The 26891-nt window shown below is 38.5% G+C and overlaps 2 protein-coding genes across 4 annotated transcripts in view; one reads left to right on the top strand and one right to left on the bottom strand.

Moving 5' to 3' along the window:
• LOC119520537 (zinc finger protein 596-like) overlaps window positions 1-11728 on the top strand; it is an 803197-nt gene extending 791469 nt beyond the window's left edge. For 2 of the 3 annotated variants that reach the window (XM_037818462.1, XM_037818461.1), the window contains exons 5-10: window positions 4970-5098; window positions 5322-5403; window positions 7668-7794; window positions 8119-8214; window positions 8727-8818; window positions 9248-11728. In XM_037818462.1, the coding sequence (XP_037674390.1) occupies window positions 5073-5098; window positions 5322-5403; window positions 7668-7794; window positions 8119-8214; window positions 8727-8818; window positions 9248-10426 (1602 nt within the window). In that variant the 5' untranslated portion in view covers window positions 4970-5072 and the 3' untranslated portion in view covers window positions 10427-11728. The remainder of the gene's footprint in view (window positions 1-4969; window positions 5099-5321; window positions 5404-7667; window positions 7795-8118; window positions 8215-8726; window positions 8819-9247) is intronic. The other variant, XM_037818463.1, reaches the window with a different exon arrangement.
• Window positions 1-26891, bottom strand: part of LOC119520540 (zinc finger protein 596-like) — a 344477-nt gene that overhangs the window by 221024 nt on the left and 96562 nt on the right. The gene's annotated exons all lie outside the window — the stretch shown is intronic.

Raw genomic sequence — 26891 nt, 5'->3', positions numbered from 1 at the left:
TGGTCAAGAAGGTTTTCTCAGTCCCATGATGCCAGGTCCAGGCTCATCCCCATAAGCCATAACTCAGACTGCAAGGGAGATTCACACTCCTGGGAGTCATTTCCCATGTATTTGGGGAGGCAGTGTGTTTACCAGCTGTGTTGGCCTAGAGAGAGACGACATCTGAGCAACAAGAGGCTCTCTTGGGGTGCCCCTTAAGCACATATACAAGCAGGCCCATCTCTCCTCTGCAGCAACAAGCCTCACAAGGTTAAGCCCCAAGAACAAGGGCTCAGCCCTCCAAATTTGCAGTTCCCAATTCTAGTGAAATTTCATATTTCCACATTTTCCTGCAATCCCTCAGAGAGACTTTCTGAATGCATTCCTACTCTCCACCCAAATTACTTTGAGATGTATTGGGTTTTCAAACCAACCTGTGCAAACTAATCAGATCACATTCTCCAAGCTTCATGTAATTATGGAGGTTTTGTAAACTGACCATATACATGAAACTATCTGGTGTGCTGTAGGGAATATAGGTTTTGCACCAAATAAGTATATCTTCCTTTGGTCTCACACAACATTTGAAGTTCTAAAACACAGTCAGTATCATCCTTTACCCTTCAGTTTGACCTACCTTAGTCCTTACTGGATTTGCTTCTGTTGTATTTCTTATTGAATTCTGAACCTTTCCTCAGCATTTTTAATAATTGCCATATGGGATAATATTGACATTCACAGCTGCCAAACTCTAGTCCTGAGTCTCATGTGTCACACAGATACTTGAAGTTCTAGGGCCAGACCCAGTTATACACAAAGTGCTCAGCATCTCAGAATCTGGAGGAAACCATTAAAACTCAGGAACAGATGTGACTGCTGTATGACCTCACAATAAAGAGATCTTTGTAATAATCCTTCCCCTGATAAACTGTGCTCTAACATTCAATACTTAGGGTTTGCATAATATAGTTTTTCTATATTAGTGAAGTGTTATAATGATATAATGTTTGCCTTCTTGTTTCTGGCTTATTTCACTCAATATGTTGTCCTCAGGATCCGTCCACCAAGTTCCATGCCACGCAATTTCATTCCTTCTTGAAACCTCTCAGTATTCTATTGTATGCCTACACCACAGTCCACAGTCTGTTAGTTTGTTGAAGTACACTAAAGCCACTTCCATCCATTGCAAGTCAGGAATACTGTCACCATAAACACCAGTGGGCAAATGTCCATTCATATCCCTGCCCTCAGCTCTTTCCATTATATACTCAAGAGTGAGGTTTCAGGATCTTATGGCAACCCCATATACTTAGCTTCTTGTGGAACCACCACACTGCACTCCAGATGGGCTGTACCATTCTACTTCCCCACCAGCAGTGAATAGGTGCATCCTTCTCTCCATGTTTTCTCCAGCATTTGTATCCCTCTGCTTATTTTTCCACTGCAATTTATACAGATATATGCAGATCCCATACAATCATCCATCCACATTGCACAATCAATTGTTCACAGTATAATCATATAGTTGTGCATTTATCACCACAATCAGTGCTTGAACATATTCATTACTCCAAAAAATATTGCATAAGGATAATGAGGGAAAAGTAAAAATAGAAATAAAATAAATGAGATATAATACAGTTAAAAGGTCAGACGATACCACCACCACTAAAAATCCCATACCTCTCTCCTAAATCCATCATATTCCCCACTTACAGAATTTTCAGTTTGGTATATTCCCTTTGTTACAATTAATAGAAGCATATTACAATGTTACTGTTAACTATATACTCTTATTTTTGTTGATTATATTTTTCCTCAATACTGTCTCATTCTCAACACATTGCACACTTGACATTCATTTGTTCTCCTACTGAAGAAATTTTCTTATATTTGTACATTTAATCATCAACATTGTTCACTCAAGATTTTGCTAAGTTATACAGTACCAGTCTTTATTTTCTGTCTTTCCTTTTGGTGTCATACATATCCCTAGCTTTCCTCTATCAACTTTACTCACCATCATCTTTGTACAGTGTATTTACAATATTGTACTACCATCATGGACTATTTTGCTCTCCATTTCTGGATCTATACTATCAGTCCTTTTGAACATTCTGTTCTCCTTCAGCATCAAATGCCCAATCTCTACCCTCTTTCCATCTCATGATAACCTGTGTTCCTAGCTTTTAACTCTCAAAGATTTTTCATTACTCTTATTTCATTTTAGTGAGACCATACAGTGCTTGGAACAGGTTTGGAACACAGTTTTGCATGATGGTAGCACAGCAATGTGGGTACACTGAAAAAAGATGACTGTGAGTATGGTTGAAAGCAGAATGTTAGGGGTATGTGGGACAACAGAAGGAAAGAAAAAAGATAAAGACTGGGACTCTGTAACTCACTGAAACCTAGACTGCTTATAGTTGTGATAAAATGTAGAAATGTGTTTTTACATGAGGGAGAACAAATGAAAGTCACCCTTACAAGGTGTTAAAAATTGGGTGATATTGGGGAAAAATACAGTCAATGCAAATTAGAGACTATAGTTAACAGAACATTGTATTATGCTTTCTTTAATGTAACAAAGGCAACATACCAAATCTAAATGCCTATAAGAGGGGTACATAATCTAGGGGCATGGGATTCTTGACATTGGTGATTGTCTCACTCTTTTATGCTACTTTAGTCTTATGCTATCTTTCTTGTTTTTACTTTTCTCTGTCATGTTTTTTTCTTTCTTTTTCTTTTTTCTTTTTGCTCCATACCTTCTTTGACTCTTTGTCCTTTGTGGAAGAAATGGAGAAGTCCTTATGTAGATAGTGGTGATTTTGGTGAATACATAAATACATGACTATACAGGGAACCATCAATTGTTTTCTTATGACAGAATGTGTGGTGAGTGAACAAAACCATCTTAAAAAAACAGGTTGGTGAAAAAACATTTTGTCACTATATTGAGTGAAATAAATCAGACACATAAGGAAAATATTCCATGGGCACACTGATATGGACTAATTATAATATCTAAATTCATAGACATGAAATATAACCTACCAGTATATAGAATGATGCTAAAGAATGAGGAGTGTTTAAAGTTGGAGGTTAAAAAATGGGAATGTATAAGACAGTGAATATGTATTGGACAATGTCTGTGATTACCTGTATATATATTACAAATCTCTTTCATGAAATAGAACAAATGTATGAAATTATAACCAGAAGTTAATAATAGAGGGGTAAATAAGAAAGAACATATACCTATTGCAAACTATGTACTATAGTTAGTAGTATGTTAACATTCTTTCCTCAACAGCAATGAATGTACTATTCCAATACTATGAGTCAATAATGGAGGGGGTGCTTAGGGTTATGGGAGGATTTGAGCTTTCTTCTTCTTAGTTTATGTCTTTTCTGGACTAATGAAAATGTTCTAAAGATTGAAAAAAATACTTGTGATGGATGCACAGTTCTGTGGTGATCATGGGCATTTGATTGTTCACTTTGGACCTTTGTATGGTATGTGAACAATGTCAATAAAATTAAATTTAAAAAGGTATTGAGAACATTTGGAGTATTCATGTAGTACACAGGAACAAATTAATTAGCAAGATGTAGTACAGTTACTAGGTATATTTGAAAACCTCTAGGAATTGTGACTCTGTGTTTATACCAGGGATCAATATCTTACCCAAGTACTATGCCAGATGTAGTCATGGAAAATTGCAGTTATTTGTAATCACTGAGTATTGAGGGTTAGTTTGCTGGGTGTGGTAAATAATCACAGGGACATAATGTTGGTCTTGGTAAATATCTTTTGAAATTATAAACTGAAAAAAGCTGGGAGTGAAAATGAGAGATAGGGGATGATGTTTGTCAAAGTCAGTACATTGTATGTCCCCACGGAGAAGGAGAACTTGGGCATGAGAGAGAAGGTTGTGAACACGGTGGGACTTCTGATGTTTGATATGAAAGGGATGTTCCAGGTAAAATCTCAGTGATATGTAACATTCCAGGAATTTAAGCTTGGCAGGCAGGTGCAGCAAAATTATAAATCTAGCTGTGTTATTTTCTGGTCACGTAATTTTGTCATAATACTAAAATTTTCTGAATTCTGGTACTGTCATTTGTTAACTTGTTTTATAAAAATACCCATAAGCAGCAGGATTATTCTGAGGATTAAATAAGCAAATTCAGTGAATCACCAAGCAGAGTCACACATTATACACCTTATGTTCTCTTATTTCTGGGCCTCAGATATAACTTGGCAAGTTAATCCTACTTTTGCTTATGACAAATTATCAATTATCTGTGAAGAATATTTAATAATTAACAGTGTTTTAGGGATAATTTACTGGTTATAGATGATTAATTCTTTCACATGATTGCAGCACACACACACACACACACACACACTGATTCCCACAGCACATATACAAAGATAAATGCATGCATATTCCTACAAAAGATGATTCATAAGGGACAAGTCTACAGCAAACCCTTTACTCAATTACATATGAAACAACTAAATAGCCTCACAAACCCCTTCAGTCTATAGTTTTTGACCCTCTGTGCCTTCTGAGAATTGTGGAACACAATAGAAACCTTATGAACATATACTCCTGTTACTTTCTTATCCAGGGGATTTTGAGTTCTTGATTTGGAGGATGGACATCATTGATCCCTCCAAATGAAAATAGTTTTTGAATTTATTAACCCCATCATGGAATCATTTTGAAGTTGCATGATAAATATCCAAATCCACTAGGGAAATTTCTCAAAGTCAGTGTTGATGGGTTTGAAGGAGTTATCTTTCCAGAAATCCAAAGGAGTTGAACCAAGATGGTTTAGGGCAACTGCATACAGAAAGGCAGGTGCAGGATAGAGGAGGGAGGTGTGAGTGTCCATAGGGCAGGTGTAGATGTTGGAGAAGGAATTGTGCTTCATAAAGAAAAAATACTGTGAGAATTTCTGCAATATTTACCTGCAGGGGAAGACCAAAATCTACATGACTTGTGACTAAGAGATACCTATTCTTGAATCATGGAGGGGATTGAAAAACTGACAACCATGGGACAAATAACACATGAAACATGATTTTCATGTTCTTATCTATAAGGTATCTGTATTCACATTTTCATTATTAGCAACATGAGCCATAGCCTTCTTATATTTCAGTTTCAGAGATGAGAAACTTCCCCTGTTTCTCTTAGTACACTGCAGGTTTCTGCCAGTTGGACTAAGGGGTGGTTAATTCCAGATGATGATTTGTGTGTGTGTGACAAGTGAGTCTGGAAATGTGGACAAATTTTGGGTCTCTTGTCTTCTTTCTCTATCCACAGCACTGAATGTTTATTGCTCAGACTGTCTGAGAGTGGAAACCAGAGGAAGATGGTGGCAGAACTATTGACAATGGAAACACTGGTGAGAAGGGAATTAGTTTCGACTGAAATAAAATTCTTTTCATAAATATGCCTATTTCACCTACTGACCTGGCAGTTCCTAAGTATACTCATGAAATATTCACATATATGATATCCACTTAAGTATACCCAGGACTCTGGTATAATTATGGTGGTCCAAGAATGAGTAAGAAATCTATCATTTACACTGATTTATTCCAGCTTCTATTTAGGCTGTGTATTCACAGAAGAGATGTGGGAGGATTTATGGGCCTCATGGAACCTATGGCCTCAGTGGGAAAGTAATTCACTCATTCACTATTAGTGGTAGTAATGTGCTTAGGATTGTGGTGAACACAAGGGATAGATGTGAGAAGCTGCACAACTTAACACTACAATAGGGACCTATATGGTTCTTCATGTGAGTTCAATCAGTCCAGTGTTACAAATGCTAGGTTCAGGGCAATGCTGTGTTCAGGAATGGATTAGAAAGAAACCAGAAAAGGCAATGAAAAATAATGTATTTATACTATCCAATAGTAACCTTGTTACAGTTTTGATAGAATATATTTTCATGTTTTGTAAAGATCTTTTAAATTCTCAAGTCCATGTTGTCCCCAGTTAAACATTTTCTTGCATGTTAACATTTGTACAATTTTGATAATTTGAAGCAATGAATGAGGAATATTGTTTCCTTATATTAAGCTGTGTACACAGGATGATCATTGTAGGGAGAGTAGAATTTTAGGACCACTTAAAATACTTGAAGATTTAGTGAGAAAGAGAGAGCAGAAAATATGTAATGTCTAATTTTCCTAGAACAGAGTCAATAATGAAAACTCTTGTTTGTAGGTTTAAAGAATATTACCTATGGGTGGCCTCCTACCAGAAGAGACCCTAGGACTGTACTGTAGTATAGCAGTCAAATGAAAACTGTTGTTTGCAGGTGTAGGAGAATATTGAGTATAGGTGGCCTACCAGAGAAAGAGTCAGCCTAGGACTGTACTTTAGTATAGCAGTCAAAGGGAGCCATGGTTTTTTCTACTGCTTATCCTACCCCTCATATCATAATAAAACCTGAGTTTTGTGGAGTTGAAAGAGGAAGAACATACTCTCCCCAAGTTCTGTATAAAGTATGGAGACTTCTACAGAATTATGTACATTGCTTCAAGTTGATCCACCATTTTATTGAATAATCAGATTTATCCCTTGTCCTTAACAAGTGTTGGTTAGATAGGAATCATTAGTCATTGGATTTTTCAAAACTTGTAACAGTTTGTTAAACCATTTCATAGACAAGGAAACTGAGATCATTGCAGGTGCCTCAAATTGGTTAAGTTCAATTTGAAATTTATTTCCAAGTGGAGGTCTGGTATCTCAAAATGGGGTCATGAGACATTACATGAATAATGTTGTTTATTATTCCAAGAACTTAGGAAGTCAGGGTGCCATTTTGAGTCAGTCAGGAGTATGAAGAAACCTGTTTGTGTGTGGGTAGCTCACAAGCAGAGCAAAAAGGATCAATGAGTTTATGCTTTCAATGTGCTATAGGGGTGAAAGTTTGTAGATATTCCCCAGGAGTCAGAGAATGGTTAGTTCAAAGCGAATACCTGTGAAAGGGGAGACACTCAGGGTCCCATTGTTGTAGGGATGGTTGCCATAGCATTTGGGACCACTTGAGGGTTCTAGGTGGGGCATGTCAATGATGTCAGTGGTGACCAAAAATGTAGGTTTGAATTCTGAGGAGTTTAGGCTGGAAGGATAGACAATGGTTAATTAGGCCAGAGGTCAGTGTTGAGGCAAGTGGCTTAGTCAAAGATGGATGGTGAGGCAGAGCACAAAAATATTGTTATAGGATGGATGGGAATAATTGAATAATCATTCTGTTAAGAAGTGGAAGATCATGAATAATGCTTCCGTAATTATGAGACTGTGTGTTTACTTCAAATTGTTGGAGATATAGTTATGGATTCTCATGAGCAAATTTGATGACCACCATCTGAAAGTCATTCTTACCAGTTTGTAGGCAAACTTTCAGGATACATCACACCACATTATGCAGTATTGTCTTATGTTGAAGTTTTATGTATGCTGAGTTTGTATGTCTCTGTGAGTGTATCTGAAAAATAGATGTCAAGTTAGTAGCAAGAATGATCTTACTGGATTTCCTAACACATTTTGGTCTTTTTATACACACAACACCTTCCCTTCCTCAGTGCCATTATTTCTACTGTGGATATTGGTAGGAATAGTCTTATCTGATCTCAATTGCCTATAATGTTTTAGGAATCAGTGACCTTCAATGATATAGCTATAGACTTTGATGCAGAAGAGTGGGCCTTGATGAATAAAACCCAGAGAAACCTGTCCAGACATGTTATGCTAGAGATTATCAGTCATCTGGTGTCAGTGGGTGAGTTTCTTTAAATTTACTCTGTCATGTATACATCTACCTATGCATCCATCCATCTAATCTCTCAATACTTTCAAGTATCTAGACAACTGTTGTCTACGAATTTAGGCATGGGGATAAACATACATTTAATGACTGTGACTGAAGGTCAGGAGTCATCCTTTGCTGGAAGTGGATTATCAACACACTGTGTTTAAATTACACTTCCATGTTCTGCCCTTCACAGTTCACCTTATTGTTCCTAATCATCTGCCATAGACTTGATGATCATGAACTTGAATCAGCATGGTACTCAAAGTCTATGCTTCTGTTTCTCAAAAATAGGGTATCAACTCTGCAAATCAGAAGTGGTTTCCCAGTTGGAACAAGGAGAGGAACTGTGGAGAGAAGGATTAGGATTTCTCCAAGGACAGAGTACAAGTGAGTTTCTGGATGCTGTGCTTCAATATGATGAGGGGCCTGGTCAATGAATGAGAAGGTCTTTAGAAATATCAACTGAAGTTTTCCTTAATTGAGTGATATTCCCTGAAATGTAGGCTATGGCTTTGGGGGAAATCTCCACATATGTGCAATTATTCCATGCATGTTTCAATCTCTAGTTAAGAATCCATCTATGATTGTTTTGGCTTAGAGGCTGAGACATTTATATAATTATTGGAGTCAAACTTACACAGTGTGCCTTTTATCTTGTCTTCCTCTTTGACGAATTTCCCTTCTTTACCACCCAGCTTCCCATCTTATTATTTTCCACAACTTTAGTACTGAAAATAGTTTAGTTCTCAATTTCCAGGAAATATTTTGCTATTTTTTAGAGTACACATTAATTTTAGACTCTTTCCCATTGAAATGACAATGTTTAAAACATAATCACATGAACCTTGGAAGTTTTTAATATTTCATTCTGCTAATGACACTCTATAATGTTTACAAAGTTATTTCAGGCAGACAGAAAGACGATAGAGAAGAAGAAATGATAACCATGCTACATATCTGCAATAAGGGGAAATGTACCATCCAGCCAAAGGTAAGCATCCTGTGTGAGCAGTGGGCTTCAAAACAGATTCCTGGGATTGAATAGTCTAGCAGTTCATCACAATCATCTGAATGTAATTAAATATGAGATTAAACATCCCATCAATAAGTTTTGGATAATTTTAGTTAAGGGAGTAATTAACCTAAGTTGAAAACCATTAACCTGAAGTCTTATAAAAGTACAATTGCATAAACATGTTTATATATCTATTCTTTGAAACTTATTGAAGTATTCAAAATTTGTTAGAAAACTGTGCAGTTGAGATGCTAAAAAGAGAAAATCTCTGCATACAAGAAAGTAGCATACCATGTGCATGTCAATAATATGAATTTTAACTGGAGCCTCACTGAATTATACAAGAGAATTGAATTGATGAGTATACATGGATATACCTTTAACAGTTTTTCTTCTCATTTGTAGCAGCAGATTTCTACTACTGGAGAGGATCCCTTTGAGAGTAATCATGTGGGAGAAGATATAATCCACTCCACATTGACTGACATGGAAACAAAGCCCTATGTAAATGAACATTTTCAAAAAGCTATCAATTATCAGTCATTCTTTCCTGGACATAAGCAAATTAAGTCTGGACATAATTCATATGATTATCATCTGTGTGTAAAAGCCTTGAGAAATATTTCTGTCCTTAGACAGAATGAGAGAAATTGCACTGGAGAGAAATATGTCTGCCATCTATGTGGGAAATACTTCAGTCAATGTTGTAACCTTAAGGAACACGAGAGAACTCACACTAGGGAGAAAGCATATATCTGCCATCAATGTGGGAAAATCTTCACTTATAGTTCAAAGCTCAGAGTACATGTGAGAACTCACACTGCAGAGACACCATATGTATGCCATTTATGTGGGAAATCTTTCAGTCAAAGTGGTAACCTTAGGCATCATAAGAGAACTCACACTGGGGAGAAACCGTATGTCTGCCATTTATGTGGGAAATCTTTCAGTCAAAGTGGTAACCTTAGACAACATGGGAGAACTCACACTGGGGAGAAACCATACATCTGCCATCTATGTGGGAAATCCTTCAATCAAAGTGGTAACCTTAGGCAACATGAGAGAACTCACACTGGGGAGAAACCATACATCTGTCATCTATGTGGAAAATCCTTCAGTCTAAGTGAAAAGTTTAGGCAACATGAGAGAACTCACAATGGGGACAAACCTTATGTCTGCCATCTGTGTGGGAAATCCTTCAGTCAGTGTGGTAGCCTTAGGATACATGAGAGAACTCACACTGGGGAGAAACCATATGTCTGCCATTTGTGTGGGAAAGCCTTCTGTGTAAGTTCTAAACTTAGGCAACACGAGAGAACTCACACTGGGGAGAAACCATATGTCTGTCATCTATGTGGGAAATCCTTCAGTCAATCCAGTAGCCTGAGGGGACATGAGAGAACTCACACTGGGGAGAAACCATATGTCTGCCATTTGTGTGGGAAATCCTTCCGTCAAAGTTGTAAACTTAGGCAACATGAGAGAACTCACACTGGAGAGAAAAAATATGTATGCCATCTATGTGGGAAAGACTTCCCTAATAATTCTAACTTCATACAACATATGAGAACTCACACTGGGTAGAAACCATACATCTGCCATCTATGTGTGAAATCCCTGAATAAATATCGTATCTATAAGCAACATGAGAGAACTTATACTGGGGAGAAACCATATATCTGTAATTTATGAGAAAATCCTTCAGTCATTTTGGTAACCTTAGTCACCTTGGGAGAACTCATACTGGGAAGAAACCATATATCAGCTTTCTTTCAGGAAAGACTTCACTGAAAGAGTGATCCTCAGACAACATAAGATAATTGACACTGGGGAGACAACACATCTGTGATCTCTGTGGGAAAACATTTATACATAATTCTGCCAGTAGGAACATCATGGAACTCAATAAATATGTTGTGCATATGGAAGTTTTCAGACACACATACCAACTCCAAAAAGTAAAAGCTCACACAGGAGTGTCATCAGTGTCTAAAAGCCTTTATTTGCAATGTATCCTTAAATAACATGATTGCACTAGCCTGGGAGGAACACTATATAATTACCTATAATAGATGTCAGCTGAGTCCAGCATTTGTGTATGCAAGCATAGCTCAGACTTGGAATAACTCCAAAACCAGAAAACTGGATAGGAAAGACATTATCAGTAGGAGGAAACTCTTAGAGAACTCAAGGACATAATTATTGGTGGAATAATTCAATGGAGAAATGTGTGAAATCTTTTTCTTACAGAGCAATGTGTCAAATATATATGAAGTTTCCGATTTTATAAAATATTTTCTGTATATGTATAGAATGAAGAAGAGTCTTTGGTGGCATTGAATTTATTCCTCAAAGTTTGATTTCCCATTATGAGGAAATGTCAACACTAAAATCAAATAAAGGGTTCAGCTGGAGTTCACATCAGGAATATCAGACTGGGGAAAACATCAAAAAAGAATGCTTTACAACACAATTCAATCATGCATTCAGAGTTTTGCCTAGTAAACTATTAATGAGAAACAAATTAAGACAGAATTGTGAAGTGATCTGGGAGTGCTGAATGCAGTGTTTTGTAATGAGTGGTAGGCAAGGAAATCAATGTTTTTTCTCAATGTTTTGCAAATACTTATGAAGTAAAAGCTGTAGCTGAAAATTCTACAATGTTCAGCTTCCATTTTTTCATAGAAATCTAAACATAAATATGACTGTTAAAGCAGAGAACTTTGAATGTTAACAGAAGACTATACAGATCAAGATTATGTGTCATAAATGTTATATAATCTGAACAGGTATGAATACAGCAATAATGAACAGAATATAAATAAATAGATAACTTGGGGTTCATTTCTGGTGGTACAGACATCGTCCTTTACACTTTCACTATTCATCTTGTACCTTAAAATGAAATTAAAATGAACTCTTAAAGGTATAATAAGGTTTTTTGTCATGGAGTATTGGGTAGCCTGAGGATGGATAATCTCCCAATCTTGATCAGGCATTGGGCTCATTCCCCCCATTAGAAATGGGTTTGGGGGATCAAAGATGGCAGATTAGGAGAGATGGAACAAAATTATCCCCTGTGGAAAACACTAAGTAAATGACAATGTGCTCCAGAATAGCAGTTCCAGGGTTCCACCTGCTTGGCAAAGACTTCTACATACATAGTGGCTGTGGTCTTGGAGAAACCAGGAGACTGCATTTGGAATCATGTGAGTGTTTAAGGTCCCTGGTGAAGTGGAAGCCAGTGCCATGCCATGGTGGGGAGAAACAGAGACAGTGTTTGGAGGCAGGTTAGTGTAAAACCTGGAAAGCAGCTGGGGAGCTGGCAGTGAGAGCTACAGATGAGCATGGTGGAGAGTTCCTTTCTTGCCCTGGGCCCCCTACTTTGTATCTGACATGGGTGATAGCCCATTGCACACCCACAAGAAAGAACACTCAAGCTAGGGAAGAGCTGTGCAGCAGGCAGAGAATCACAGAAGTTGGTAATTTCCACACCCTGTACAGATATCTTTGCAGTGGAGACTCCCTTTCACAGTTCCATGGCTGAGAGATTTCTTAGGGATTTTGCTGGCCTGTGACAGCACACACTCTTCTGCCCAAGCCCACAGAGTACACAGTCTAGAGGCAGTGGTGCCACATGGAATTGCCAGGAGCCCTACACCAATCACAGGGACATGTGGGCCCAAAACAGAGAGAGACTATGGAATCTGAGCTGAAGGGTTAGACATGGACTGCAGCCCCAGGGCATTCCAGGCCCAGCCCAAAGAATGGAGGGAGAATTGAGTCTTAAAGCCATCTTCCCTGGCAAACTGTTCCCTGGCAAACTGCACAGGGCAAACCCCTCACCCATAGGGCTGGTGGTCCCCAGTACATATGGGAAATTAGTGTAACAATTGGACTTCCACAAGTTTTGAATGCCATTCACTTCATAATGAAGTTGGGGAGAATTGGCTTGAGGGTAAGAGGTGGCTCAGGATCACTACCTGCTGGTAGGTTGTGGATAGTGCACTCCACCAAGCTGTAGCTCTATGAAATTATAGATAATTATTTAAATAAGCCTGCATATCCTAAAAGAACCCTACCAAGATAAGTAAATGCAAAGAGGCCAAATGCAACAGGAAATTTTAAAGCTTATGAAGAAACCAGAAGGTAAGAATAACACAAAAACCTGAACTAAGAAACCAGACAAGACAGAGAACTTGGAGCAATTAACAAAAGAAGTAATCACGAACACCAATATCATGGCTCAGGATACAAAGGACATCAAGAAGACCATTGTTCTGGTTTGCTAATGTTGCCATTATGCAAAATAACAGAAATGGATTGATTTTTATAGAGGGGGTTTACTTGGTTACAAAGTTACAGTCTTAGGCCATAAATTGCTCATCAACAATAGGGTACCTTCAATGGAGAAAGGCCATTGGTATTGGAAAACCCTTGTTAGCTCAGAAAGCACATGGCTGGCATCCCCTCTCTCCCAGGTGGTGTTTCAAAATGGCATTCTCCAAAGTGTTGCTCTTGGAGCATTTTGTCCTCTTAGCTGCAGCTGCTCTTCAAAATGTCACTCTCACTTGCTTTCCAAAATATCTTTCAGAGCTGTGCTGAGTTCCTTCTGTTTGCCAGTTCATTTATATGGCTCCAGTGATTTAATTCAGAACCACCCTGAATGGGTGGAGTAAAATCTGCATGGAAATTATCCAATCAGTCATCACCCAAAGTTTGGTGGGTCATATCTCCATGGAAACATCCAAAAATTCACACCATAATGAAAAATAATTAATCTGCTCCGACAAGATATCATCAAAGACAGTGGCATGGAGGAACTAAGATGGCAGCATAGAGAGGAGTGGAAGACTGTTAGTCCCCCCTGGAACAATACCTACATGACCAAAAAGCTAGTAAATAACCTAGAATAACTGCAGGGAGACAAACGTGACTGTCCACTCCTCATCCACCAACCTGAATTGGGAGGAATGCCCAAGATTGCAGCATAAAACCTGTAAGTAAAAACTGCAGACCCATGCTGAGAGCCAAGAGCCCCTTCCTCACAGAAGCCTTGTGGTGCTAGAGAGCAGCACTCTCCAAACAAGTGAGTGGAGATATCCAACTGGGGTTTTAATATTAACTGCTCAATACAGACAGCAAATCCCCAACAAGCTGACAGAGGCTTTTGGTGACAACTGACCTTGGGAGAGTCAGGGGACATATCTGTCTCAGGATGGGGAGCACAGAGGATTGGGTGCTATCTCTGGCTGACAGGTGAATCTGGGAGATTTCTGACCGTTTCTCTGTGGAGAAAACCTCAGTCATTTTCAGCCTGCAGTGCTTTGCAGTAAAGAAAGTCTCAGCCATTTTAAAATCAAAACACTTTGATCAGCAGAGTCAGAGAAGAAAAGAACTTATTGATATTCAGATGACCTCTCTGGAGGGGGCATAGCTTCCCAAGAGGAAAGGGAGGGGCCCAGCTCTACTGCCTGCCTTACCAGAACCAGACCCCAAAGCCAGGGGGAGGAGAGCCACAGACCACACCCTCTGACACCAGCCAGTGACAGGCTGACAGGTGCACCTGCTGGGCAGAGAAGCACAGGTGTCTCAATCCTCTAAGAAAAACCATCGGGGAAACTGGATACTGAATATTTCCTCCTTCTGTGACCTGAGCCTGTTCTTGTCTGGGAAAACCTAATTGGGGTGGCCTAGGAGGTCAGATACCTAGACAACAGAAAACTACAACCTACACTAAGAGAAACAAAGTTATGGCCCTGTTAAAGGAACAAATGTACACTTCAACTGAGATATAGGAATTTAAACAACTAATGCTAAATCAATTCAAAAAGTTTAGAGAAGATTTTGCAAAAGAGATAGAGGCTGTAAAGAAAACACTGGGCATACATAAGGCAGAAATCAAAAGTTCAAAAAAAACTAGTAGAATCTATGGAAATGAAAGGCACAACACATGAGATGAAAGACACAATGGAAACATACAAGAGCAGAACTCAAGAGGCAGAAGAAAACACTCAGGAACTGGAGAACAAAACACCTGAAACCCTACATGCAAAGGAGCAGATGGAGAAAAGAATGAAAAAATATGAGCAATATCTCTGGGAACTTAAGGATGAAACAAAGTACAAGAACATATGTATCATTGGTATCCCAGAAGGAGAAGAGAAGGGAAAAGGGGCAGAAGCAATAATAGGGGAAATAATGAAAATTTCCCACATCTTATGAAAGGATAAAATTACAGATCCAAGAAGCAGAGCATAATCCAAACAGAATAGATCTGAATAGGCCTGACAAGACACTTAATAATCAGATTATCAAATGTCAAAGACAAAGAGAGAATCCTGAAAGCAGCAAGAGAAAAGCAATCCATCACTTACAAAGGAAGCTTAATAAGACTATGTGTGGCTCTCACAGCAGAAAACATGGAGGCAAGAAGGAAGTGGTGTGATATCTATAAGATACTGAAAAACAACCAACAAAGAATCCTATATCCAGCAAAGCTGTTCTTCAAATATGAGGGAGAAATATTTTCCAACAAACAGACAATGAGAGACTATGTGAACAAGACACTCACCCCACAGGAAATGCTAAAGGGAGCACTATAGAGTGATAGGAGAAGACAGGAGTGTGTCGTTTGGAACACAATTTTGGGAGATGGTAGCAGAGCAATGTAAGTACACTGAACAAAGATAACTGAATATGGTTGAGAGAGGAAGGTTAGGAACATGTGAGACACCAGAAGAAAGGAGAAAAGATAAAGACTGGGACAGTGTAACTTGGTGAAATCTAGCATGTTCAACAATTTCGATAAAATGTACAAATATGTTCTTTTACGAGGAAGAACAAGCAAATGTCAACCTTGCAAGGTGTTAAAAATGGGGAGGCATTGGGGGAGGGATGCAATCAGCATAACCTAGAGACTGTAACTAACGGAATCATTGTGTTATGCTTCCTTTAATGTAACAAAGGTGATATACCAAGGTGAATGCAGATAAGAGGGGGGATAGGGGAAGCATGTTAGACACTTTTCGTTGGTGGTGTTGTCTGACTATTCTACTTTGATTTAAGGTTATTTTTCCTTTTTCTGCTTCATAGCTGTCATTTTTTTCCTCTTTCTTTTGCCTTTCCACCTTCTATGACTATCCCTTCTGTCTTGTGGAAGAAATGTAAATGCCCTTATATAGATAGTGGTGACGGTTGTGAACACATAAATTTGTGACCATACAGAGAACCATTGATTGTTTACTTAGGATGGAATGTATGGTGTGTGAAAAAAAAATCTTAAAAAAAAATGGGTTGATGACAAAACCTCAAGGGCAATGGACTGAGTGAAATAAGCCAGACACATAAGGACAAATATTGCAGGGTCTCACTTATAGGAACTAATTACAATATGTAAACTCATAGACATGAAATATAAGGTACCAAGATATAGGACCAGGCTTAAGAGTGGGGAGTGGTTGCTTAGTATGAGCAGAATGTTCAACTAGGATGAACTTAATGTTTGGAAATGAACAGAGGTGTTGGTATCAAGATGTGAGAATAAATAAGAGTGCTGAATGTTTCATGAATGAGGTGGAAAGGTGAAGCTCAGAGTCATATATGTCACCAGAAGGAAAGCTGGAGGTCAAAAGATGGGAATGTATAAAACTGAATCCTATGGTGGGCAATGTCCATGATTAACTGTACAAATATTAGAAATCTCTTCCATGAATCAGAACAAATGTATGACAATACAATTAGAAGTTAATAATAGAGGGGCATATAGAGAAGAAATGTATAACTGTTGCAAACTATATACTACAGTTAGTAGTATTTCAATGTTCTGTCATAAACAGTAACAAATGTACTATACCAAGACTACGAGTCAACAATTGAGGGAGTTGGTTAGTGATATGGGAAGATTTGAGTTTCCTTTTCTTTTTTTTTCTTTTTTCATCTTTCACTTTCTTTCTTTTCTGGAGTAATGAAAATGTTCTAAAAATTGAACAAAAATTAAGTGTGATGGATGCACAGCTGTGTGAGGGTGCCAGGGGCAACTGATTGTGCACTTTGTATCTTTGGTTGATTGTATGGTATCTGAACAATCCCAATAAAAATTATAAAGGAAAAAAAGATAATGGCACTTTGGTGGCCACAATATGTGCAAACTAGCACATTCCACCCCCTGGACAAAAAATGACATGATCTTTCCATATGCAATATTTGTTCATCCCTTCACAATATCAGAAAAACTTACATCCTTGGAGTAACAATAGATAAATACAACATCTCATCAAAATCTGTTACAGGCATGGTCTTGTCCTAAAGCAAAATTCCCCTCTGGCTGTAGACCTGTGAAACTTAGAACAAATTATCTGATTCCAATATACAAGGAGGTACATTCATAGGATAAGCATTCCCATTGCCATAAGGAGAAAGTGAAAGAGAAACAAAGTTTAAGGGACCAAAATGGGTCCTAAAACCTGCAGAACAAACTCCATTAGATTTCAAAGTCTGAGGGTCATTCACAGAATAATGTTGCATCCTTGGAGCTTGAGAGAGAAGCAGTCCCACACACCAAATTCTTATGTGGCCACACTTTTCTCTCCAAATGCCAGGGTGAGTGCTCCAACATATCCATACATTGGGGAGACCACCTTTATATAGCACCCACCCTCCTCAAACATTGGGGTGCCACACAGACTCTGCCTCTCTGGGCAAAGGCTTTCCCCTCTCTGAAAAGTGGGGTGGCAGCAAGGCTCTCCAGAATCCCTGGGGAATGTTCAACACCCTCTCTGGGGACTGGAGTGGCAGCACCCTTCCTGTGCATCAAAGTGGAAGGTCCACCCTCTGCCTCCTGTGCAAACTCAACTTTCCACATATCTTGGCCACTTTGTTCTCTCTGCCTGAGACCTCTTGACACCCAACCTCAATCTCCATGATTCTGTCATTGAAGAAATTTTTCCTTCAATTCATTTGTTCAAAGTCCCCACCCATCAGACCAGCCATGACCCCATGTATACAGGTCATGCAAATATCTGCTTGGCTTGGCATGAATCATGCAGGGGGCAAAACTTTTAGACAAGAGGAGTTTCCACAATCCTTTCTGGATAACTCCATCTCCAATCCTGGTTTGTACTGAAATGGCAGTTGGGTTCCATGTTGGTTAAATCTGCATAAGGGGCTGTAGCTTCTGAAGTCTCCCTTTTTGAAACCAAGAGTTTTCCAGACCATCAGTTTCTGGTTTCCTTGTACCAAAGAGTTCTGTTCTTACCTTATCTCCTCGGCTTGCATTTTGCTATAAGCTCAAGGAGAAGCCAGGCCACATTCTTGGTATTTAGTGTCAAAATCTCTTCAGCTAAGTAACCCAGGTCATTGTTTTCAAAGTCTGCCTCCCATCAAGCACTAGGGCTCAATTTTGCCAAATTCTCTCTTTTTAAAGCATTGATTGCCTTTCTTCCACTTGGCAATGACACATTCATTATTTCTCTCCCAGGCATCATTGGGAGTATACTTAGAGTCCATATTTCTATTAACAGTCTCTTCAAAGCAGTCCAGGTCTTTTCTGTAAAGCTCCTCAAACTCCTCCAGAATTTTCCCCGTATCCATTTAAAAAGCCATTCCTACATATTTGGTATTTGCAAGCTCAACATCACCAGCACCCCACTACTTTGGCACCAAAATCTGTTCTGGTTTGCTAATCCTGCCATAAGAAAGGCAGCATGAGAAAACTGGTACAGGTAGGAACAGGTTGGAAGCAATGTAGTTATTGTTGGTTATTTATTTTTCTTTTTCCTTTGTTTTGTTTTGTTTGAAAAGTTGTTTTTTTTTAATTTTTTGATAAATAAAATTTTAGATGAAAAGTCTTAGGATAGGAATGTAGGAACTGAGAAAATGATAGGTGGGATGTCAAGGAGACATCTTAATTACTGTATATCTTTCCATTTTTGGATTTACAGGATGCTATTATCCCCTCAAAATAATAAATATAAATACATAAATCAAAGAAACATAAGGCAGAAATGCAATCAGAAATAAACAAGCAAAATGAGGAAAAGAACATTGTGGCTTGGCTACTAATAAACAGTGCAAGCCTGGGAAGCTGGACCAGTCTCTACAAGTCTCAGTTGTCTCATCTCTAAAATGGGGATAATAAAGCCTTGTGGGTGATTGTAACAAATAAGTGAAATGATAGATGTAAAGCCCTCAGTACAGCCAGGCAATTCAGCAATCTGTGAAGAGGTATTATAGTCTTCCTACCCCAAACCCATAAATCCAGGTGGGTCATGAAAAAAATAATCAGACAAATGCCAGCTAGGGGACATTCCAAAAGCTATGTGGCTTGTCCTTAAAACTGTCAAGGTCATCCAGAACAAGGAATGTCTGAGAAACTCTCATGGTCAAGAGGGGTCTAAAGAGACTTGAAGACTAAATGTCTTGTATGATCCTGGGGAGAGTCCTGGAACAGACAAAGAGCATTAGGTCAAAATGGAGGAAAGCTGAATAACATGTGCTTCAGTTAACAAGAATGTAACAAATAATAACGTATCAGTAGTTGTAACAAATGTTCCATATTGGTTCCAGTTATGTAAGAACTCTCTATTATCTTTGCAATTTTTCTGTAAATCTAAAACTTCTAGAAAATAAAATTTATTTGATAAGAAACAAAAACAACAAATAGAAGATATCAATGAATTACTTATACATAATAAGTAATGAGATTTAATCACTAATGGAAAATCTCCCAAGAAAGATTAAGTCCAGGACCAAATTGATTCAATGGTGAATTGTACCAAACATTCAAAGAAGAATTAACTCCAATACTTTCCTAATTCTTCCAAATTGAAACAGAGGTAACTTTCTAATTCATTCTATGAGAATAACATTATTGTAAAACCAAGGCTACATAATAGACATAACAAGAAATGAAAATGAAGGACCAGTTTCCCTCATGAATACAGATGGAAAATCCTCAGTAAACTGCTAGCAAATTGACACAACAGAAGAGTAAGAGTTATCCACCATAACCAATACCAAACAGGATTTATCTTACAAATGCAAGGGTGTTCAGTAAAAGAAAATCCAGCAGCATAATGAACCACATTCACAGAATAATGGGGGAAAATCATATGACAAACTCATTTGAAGTGGAAAATGCATTTTATAGAGTCCAGTGCCCTTTCACAATAAAAACCCTCAGAAAAATAATAGAATGTAGCCTCCTCTGTGTGAAAATGGTATACATTTAAAAACACAGTTAATCTTATATTCAACCCTGAAAGAGTGAAGTCCTTCCATGTGAGGTCTGGAACAAGACTAGGATGTCTGCCTTACCCATTGCCATTCAGTATTGTAGTGTAAATCACTCCCAGAGTAATTAAACAATAGAACAAAATAAAAAGCACCCATTTGGAAAGGAAGAAGGAATACTATCTGTACTCAAGATGACATGATACTTTACTAGAAACTACACAACTGTCCACAATAAAACTTGTAAAGCTCATAAAGGAATTCAGCCAAATGCAAGATACAAGATTAACAAGAAAATCACTTGTGTTTTGTACATCAGAACAGAACACACCCAACTGGAAGTTTAAAAAAATCATTTGGTACAGAGTCAAAGAACAAAACACCTGGGAATAAGTTGAAATGGAGAGGTGAAGGACTGTATACTGAAAACTACAAAACACTGCCATAAGAAATTAGAGAAGACCCAAGTAAATGATAAGAACTCCTCTGACCTTAGAAAGGAAAAGTAACAATAATCTGGCAATAATAACCCACGTGTTCTATCACTGAATACAATTGTTATCAAAATCCCAGGAGCTCTTTTAGCAGATATGGAAAAGCTGATCCTCATTCATATATAATTACACTTCACCAGGACCAGGATATATTTCCATGTTCCTTGGCCTGTTTAGACCGTAAGCTGTTTCAGAGAAGGCAGTGTATCTTACTCTTTTCTTCATTCCCACATGATAGTTGAGTGCTTAGCTTACAGTATTGCTGAATAAATATTTTTTGAGTGACTGAAACAAATGATGGGGAGAGTTGAACAAATATTGCTAACAATAGGGAAGAAAGAGAAGAGGAAACAAGAGGAAATAATGTTGCAAGAGGGCAGCCCCATGAATGATAGCCAAAACCAGAGTATGAAAATGAGACAAAAAATATTTTAGTGTACCAGAAGATCTGCCTAAGAATCAATGAAACGGAAACCGTTGTGGGAATCTTTGCAATACTAGAGCCCACACCTATAAAGAGGTGACCTCCTGGGATAAGAAGCAAACATGAAGCAACAAAGCTGTCTCCCAAGGGTCAAAAGTGGCACACACTTGAATTTTTCTTTTCTTTGTTATCTGCAGAGAACCAAATATCTCCAGGAGTAGAGAAACAAAAGAATAATAATTCATGACTCTCATGTGAATGAAATTCCTTCAGGCATGGAGTCTAAATACTTCACCTACATTCTCTCAATTCTATTTCACTAAACTCTGTTGAAAAGGAAATGCAATTTTGCCTTTTAGATGCCCCATGAGTCATTCCATCTCCCTGCCCTTTGTGGGCACAAAGCTTCCTACTTCATCTTTTATTCAAGGAAGAAACTACAGTGGTGAGCACAGAAACTTCTTTGATAATTTCTGAGTGAATCTCAGAAGCCTCACTTGTGGTGGGAATGTATTATGACTCCAGCAATCTCTTTTATTAGTTGTAAATTTAGAGACACAAACAGGGAAAGCACATAGAGAAGGCTTTATCATGCAATGTCATGCCTTGTTAAAAAGGCTGATTGTAGGGGCAGTAATGGATACATTAAAATTTTTTCTTTCTCTAATCTGTTTCACCTGGCCTTAGCTTTCGCTCATGTGGCTTCCCTCATGGAAGTATGTGTTTTATCACATTCATCCTTCTATTTCTTTAAATCATTAAGCAAACATTTATTCATAAAATGTTTCCCAATAGGCACTGAATATTGTTCTTGGAATAAAGTATCAGTAAGACATTTTTTCTTATTTCAAAAAGATTACATCTAAATGGGACAAGAGTCTTAGAATTGGGCACATGTAATATTCTGAGGTGGCACTGGAATCCTTGTGAAATGGAGGAAAATGACTGGACTCCTCCTGTGGGTGTTAGTGATGGCTTCACAGGGGTGCTGATAATTGTACTGAGTCTTACAGAAAGAATCAGACTAATTCTGGGAGGAGAAAGGGAATGAAGCACAGCTAAATGAGATGCCTGGGACACAGATGTGGTATCAATATGACCATAAGATGTGGTTGGGTTTTAAAAGGAGTCCTTAATATCTGATAAACAATGAATAGCAGGGTGTGAAAAGTTGAATATGAGCCTGGCCATGTTGGCAGCAGCCAGATAACAGAGGGACTTGTGTTTGTCCATGGAATTGATATTTATGTTTGAAGTTATTTGAGAGTCAGTGCAGGGTATATTTGGGGGAGTGGGGTGAAGTTCATGATAAATCTTGCCCTGAGGAAAGCTCACTCTGGATGAATTTCTTTTTGTCAAATCCCAGGAGATATAATGATGGTGGGAAATAGCACAGTGTAAATGTGGATGGAGTTTTGGGGAATGAACCTGTGTGGGTTTGAATTGTAATGTATAAAAATATTGTTAAATACTAGGCATAATGCCAGAGATTTTACATTCATTATTTAATTCTTTCATATATTGTATGAAATTGGTATGACTTTTCTGATTTAATGGATGAAGAATATGAGATATATAGCAGTGTTTTATCTTGACCTTGGTACATAATTTCTTCTGGAATGAAGCTTGGTGTTGGTTATTTCCCAGGATTTTCATTTCCCTAATAAATATTCTTTGTGATAAACTTAATTTTTAAAAATGGTGTTAGATTAACTGGATTTCAGGGATATTAATGAGAGTTTTTAAAACCTCTCATCTTTTTTCCCCTATTCTGAACATTTTTCATCCAGAAGATCACAGTTCCAGTTTGCTAATGCTGCCAGAATGCAAAACACCAGAAATGGACTGGCTTTTATAAAGGGGGTTTATTTGGTTGCACACTTACAGTCTTAAGGCCATAAAGTGTCAATCAACAAAGAGTACCTTCACTGGAGAAAGGCCATTGGCATCCAGAAAATCTCTGTTAGCTGGGAAGGCCTGTGGCTGGTGTCTGCTTGTTTCCAGATTGTGTTTCAAAATGGTATTCTCCAAAATATCAGCATCAGCTTCCAACAGCTGTCTTCAAAATGTGTCTCAGCTACAGCTAGCTGTGATCTCCTTCTCTCTGAGCTTTCATAGAGCTCCAGTGAACTAATCAAGGTGCACACTGGATGGGCAGGGTCACACCTCCATGGAAATTCCCTAATCAGAGTTATCACCTACAGCTGGTTGGATCACATCTCCATGGACACAACTTAATCCAAAGATTCCAACTTAATCAACACTAATATGTCTGACCTTACAAGAATGCATTAAAGAATATGGCTTTTTCTGGAGGACATGTTATATATATACTGGCACATTCTACCCCCTAGACACCCGAAAAACATTCTTTCCAAATACAAAATACATTCATCCAGTGATAGTAGCACAAAATCTTGGATCTTTTCAGTAACAATAGTTAAGTACAAGATCCCATCAAAATCAATTACAGGCACAGTCTGTCCAAAAGCAAAATGCCCCTCTGGTGGTGGACTTGTGAAACTTAGAACAAGCTATGTGCTTCCAGTATGCAACTGAGGGACAGTCATAGGGTAAACATTCCCATTGCCATAAGGAGAAACTGAAAGGAAAACATGGTTTAAGGGACCAAAGCAGTTCCTAAACTTCACAGGGCAAACTCCATTAGATTTCAAAGTTTTGGATTCATTCTCAGAATGATGTTGTATCCTTGGGGTTTGAGAGAGTGGGAGTCCAACACTTTCCAAAGGCTTTCATGCAGCCCTTTTCTCTTCAAATGCTGGGGTGAGTGCTCCAACATTTCACATTGGGGAGACCACCTTTTCAGCCCCACCCACCTCAAACACCTGTGTGCCACCCAGACTCTGCCTTTAGAGGGAAAAGACTCTATCCTCACTGAACAGTGGGGTGGTTGCCAGGATCTCCCAATCTCCAGGGAATGTTCTTCACCTTGTCTGAAGTCTGGGGTGGCAAAACTCTTCCTGAGCATTGAGGCAGAATGCCTGCCCTCACTCTCCAGGGCAAATCCACCCTTTCCATGTGTGTAGGCTGCTCCATTCTCCCTGCCACAGACTTCTTGACTCCAGACCTCGTTCTCCTTGGCTCTGTCTTTGAAAACATTTTTCCTTCAATTTGTTCCTTGTCTGTCTCCTGCAATCCAGACTGGCAGTGGCTCCATCTATAAGGATCTCAAAAAAATTCTGTTGGCTTTGCATGAAGCACAGTGGTCCAAGCTGTCAGACAATAGGACTTTCTACAAATCCTTTCTGGATAATTCCATCTCCAATCATGTCTTGCACTGAAATGGCAACTGTGTTCCATGTTTGGTTAAGTCCTCATGGTGGGCTATAGTTTCTGGGGTTCTATCCCCTGGAAGCCTGGAATTTTCCAACCATCAGTTTCCAGTTTCTTTGAATCCAAGAGTTCAGTTCTAAGTTTATCTCTATCTCGTCTCATTTTACTATAAGCTGCAAGGAGAAACCATGCTATATCCACAAGTTTTAGTTTTGAATCCTCATAAGTGAAGTATCCCAGCTCATTGTTCTCAAATTCTTCCTTCCATCTGCCATCAGGAATCAATTTCGTGAAATTCTCTGCCAGTTTATTTTTTATTTATTTATTTTTAATCTTCATTTTATTGAGATATATTCACATACCACGCAGTCATACAAAACAAATCGCACTTTCGATTGTTCACAGTACCATTACACAGTTGTACATTCATCACCTAAATCAATCCCTGACACCTTCATTAGCACACACACAAAAATAACAAGAATAATAATTAGAGTGAAAAAGAGCAATTGAAGTAAAAAAGAACACTGGGTACCTTTGTCTGTTTGTTTCCTTCCCCTATTTTTCTACTCATCCATCCATGAACTAGACAAAGTGGAGTGTGGTCCTTATGGCTTTCCCAATCTTATTGTCACCCCTCATAAACTATATTTTTATACAACTGTCTTTGAGATTCATGGGTTCTGGGTTGTACTTTGATAGTTTCAGGTACCCACCACCAGCTACCCCAATTCTTTAGAACCTAAAAAGGGTTGTCTAAAGTGTGCGTAAGAGTGCCCACCAGAGTGACCTCTCGGCTCCTTTTGGAATCTCTCTGCTACTGAGGCTTATTTCATTTCCTTTCACATCCCCCTTTTGGTCAAGGAGATGTTCTCCGTCCCACGATGCCGGGTCTACATTCCTCCCTGGGAGTCATATTCCACGTTGCCAGGTAGATTCACTCCCCTGGGTGTCTGATCCCACGTAGGGGGGAGGGCAGTGATTTCACCTTTCAAGTTGGCTTAGCTAGAGAGACAGGGCCACATCTGAGCAACAAAGAGGCATTCGGGAGGAGGCTCTTAGGCACAACCATAGGGAGGCCTAGCCTCTCCTTTGCAGCAACCGTCTTCCCAAGGGTAAAACTTATGGTAGAGGGCTCAACCCATCAAACCACCAGTCCCCTATGTCTGTGGTCATGTTAGCAACCATGGAGGTGGGGTAGGCGAATACCCCTGCATTCTCCACAGGCTCCTCAAGGGGGCACTACATCTTTTTTTTTCCCTTGTTTTTTTTTTTTTTTTTTAACTTTCCCTTCTTTTTTAAGTCAACTGTATGAAAAAAAAGTTAAAAAGAAAACAAACATACAATAAAAGAACATTTCAAAGAGACCATAACAAGGGAGTAAGAAAAAGACAACTAACCTAAGATAACTGCTTAACTTCCAACATGTTCCTACTTTACCCCAAGAAAGTTACCTAATATAGCAACATTTCTGTGAACTTGTTCCTACTATATCCATCAGGAATTAACAGACCATAGTCATTCCTGGGCATCCCCAGAACATTAAATAGCTTATCTGTTCTTCTTGGATTATTGTTCCCCCTTCCTTAATTGCTCTCTATTGCTAGTTCCCCTACATTCTACATTATAAACCATTCGTTTTACATTTTTCAAAGTTCACATTATTGGTAGCATATAATATTTCTCTTTCTGTGCCTGGCTTATTTCGCTCAGCATTATGTCTTCAAGGTTCATCCATGTTGTCATATGTTTCACCAGATCGTTCCTTCTTACTGCCGCGTAGTATTCCATCGTCTGTATATACCACATTTTATTTATCCACTCATCTGTTGAAGGACATTTGGGTTGTTTCCATCTCTTGGCAATTGTGAATAATGCTGCTATGAACATTGGCGTGCAGATATCTGTTCGTGTCACTGCTTTCCGATCTTCCGGGTATATACCGAGAAGTGCAATCGCTGGATCGAATGGTAACTCTATATCTAGTTTTCTAAGGAACTGCCAGACTGACTTCCAGAGTGGCTGAACCATTATACAGTCCCACCAACAATGAATAAGAGTTCCAATTTCTCCACATCCCCTCCAGCATTTGTAGTTTCCTGTTTGTTTAATGGCAGCCATTCTAATCGGTGTTAGATAGTATCTCATTGTGGTCTTAATTTGCATCTCTCTAATAGCTAGTGAAGCTGAACATTTTTTCATGTGTTTCTTGGCCATTTGTATTTCCTCTTCAGAGAACTGTCTTTTCATATCTTTTGCCCATTTTATAATTGGGCTGTCTGTACTATTGTCATTGAGTTGTAGGATTTCTTTATATATGCAAGATATCAGTCTTTTGTCAGATACACGGTTTCCAAAAATTTTTTTCCATTTAGTTGGCTGCCTCTTTACCTTTTTGAGAAATTCCTCTGAGGTGCAGAAACTTCTAAGCTTGAGGAGTTCCCATTTATCTATTTTTTCTTTTGTTGCTTGTGCTTTGGGTGTAAAGTCTAGGAAGTGGCCGCCTAATACAAGGTCTTGAAGATGTTTTCCTACATTATCTTCTAGAACTTTTATGGTACTTTCTTTTATATTGAGATCTTTCATCCATTTTGAGTTAATTTTT

The sequence above is a fragment of the Choloepus didactylus genome, chromosome 25, assembly GCF_015220235.1.
Source record: "Choloepus didactylus isolate mChoDid1 chromosome 25, mChoDid1.pri, whole genome shotgun sequence".
Lineage (NCBI taxonomy): Eukaryota > Metazoa > Chordata > Mammalia > Pilosa > Megalonychidae > Choloepus > Choloepus didactylus.
The sequence above is the reverse complement of the archived record's forward strand: the minus strand, read 5'-3'. Positions and strand labels throughout refer to the sequence as shown.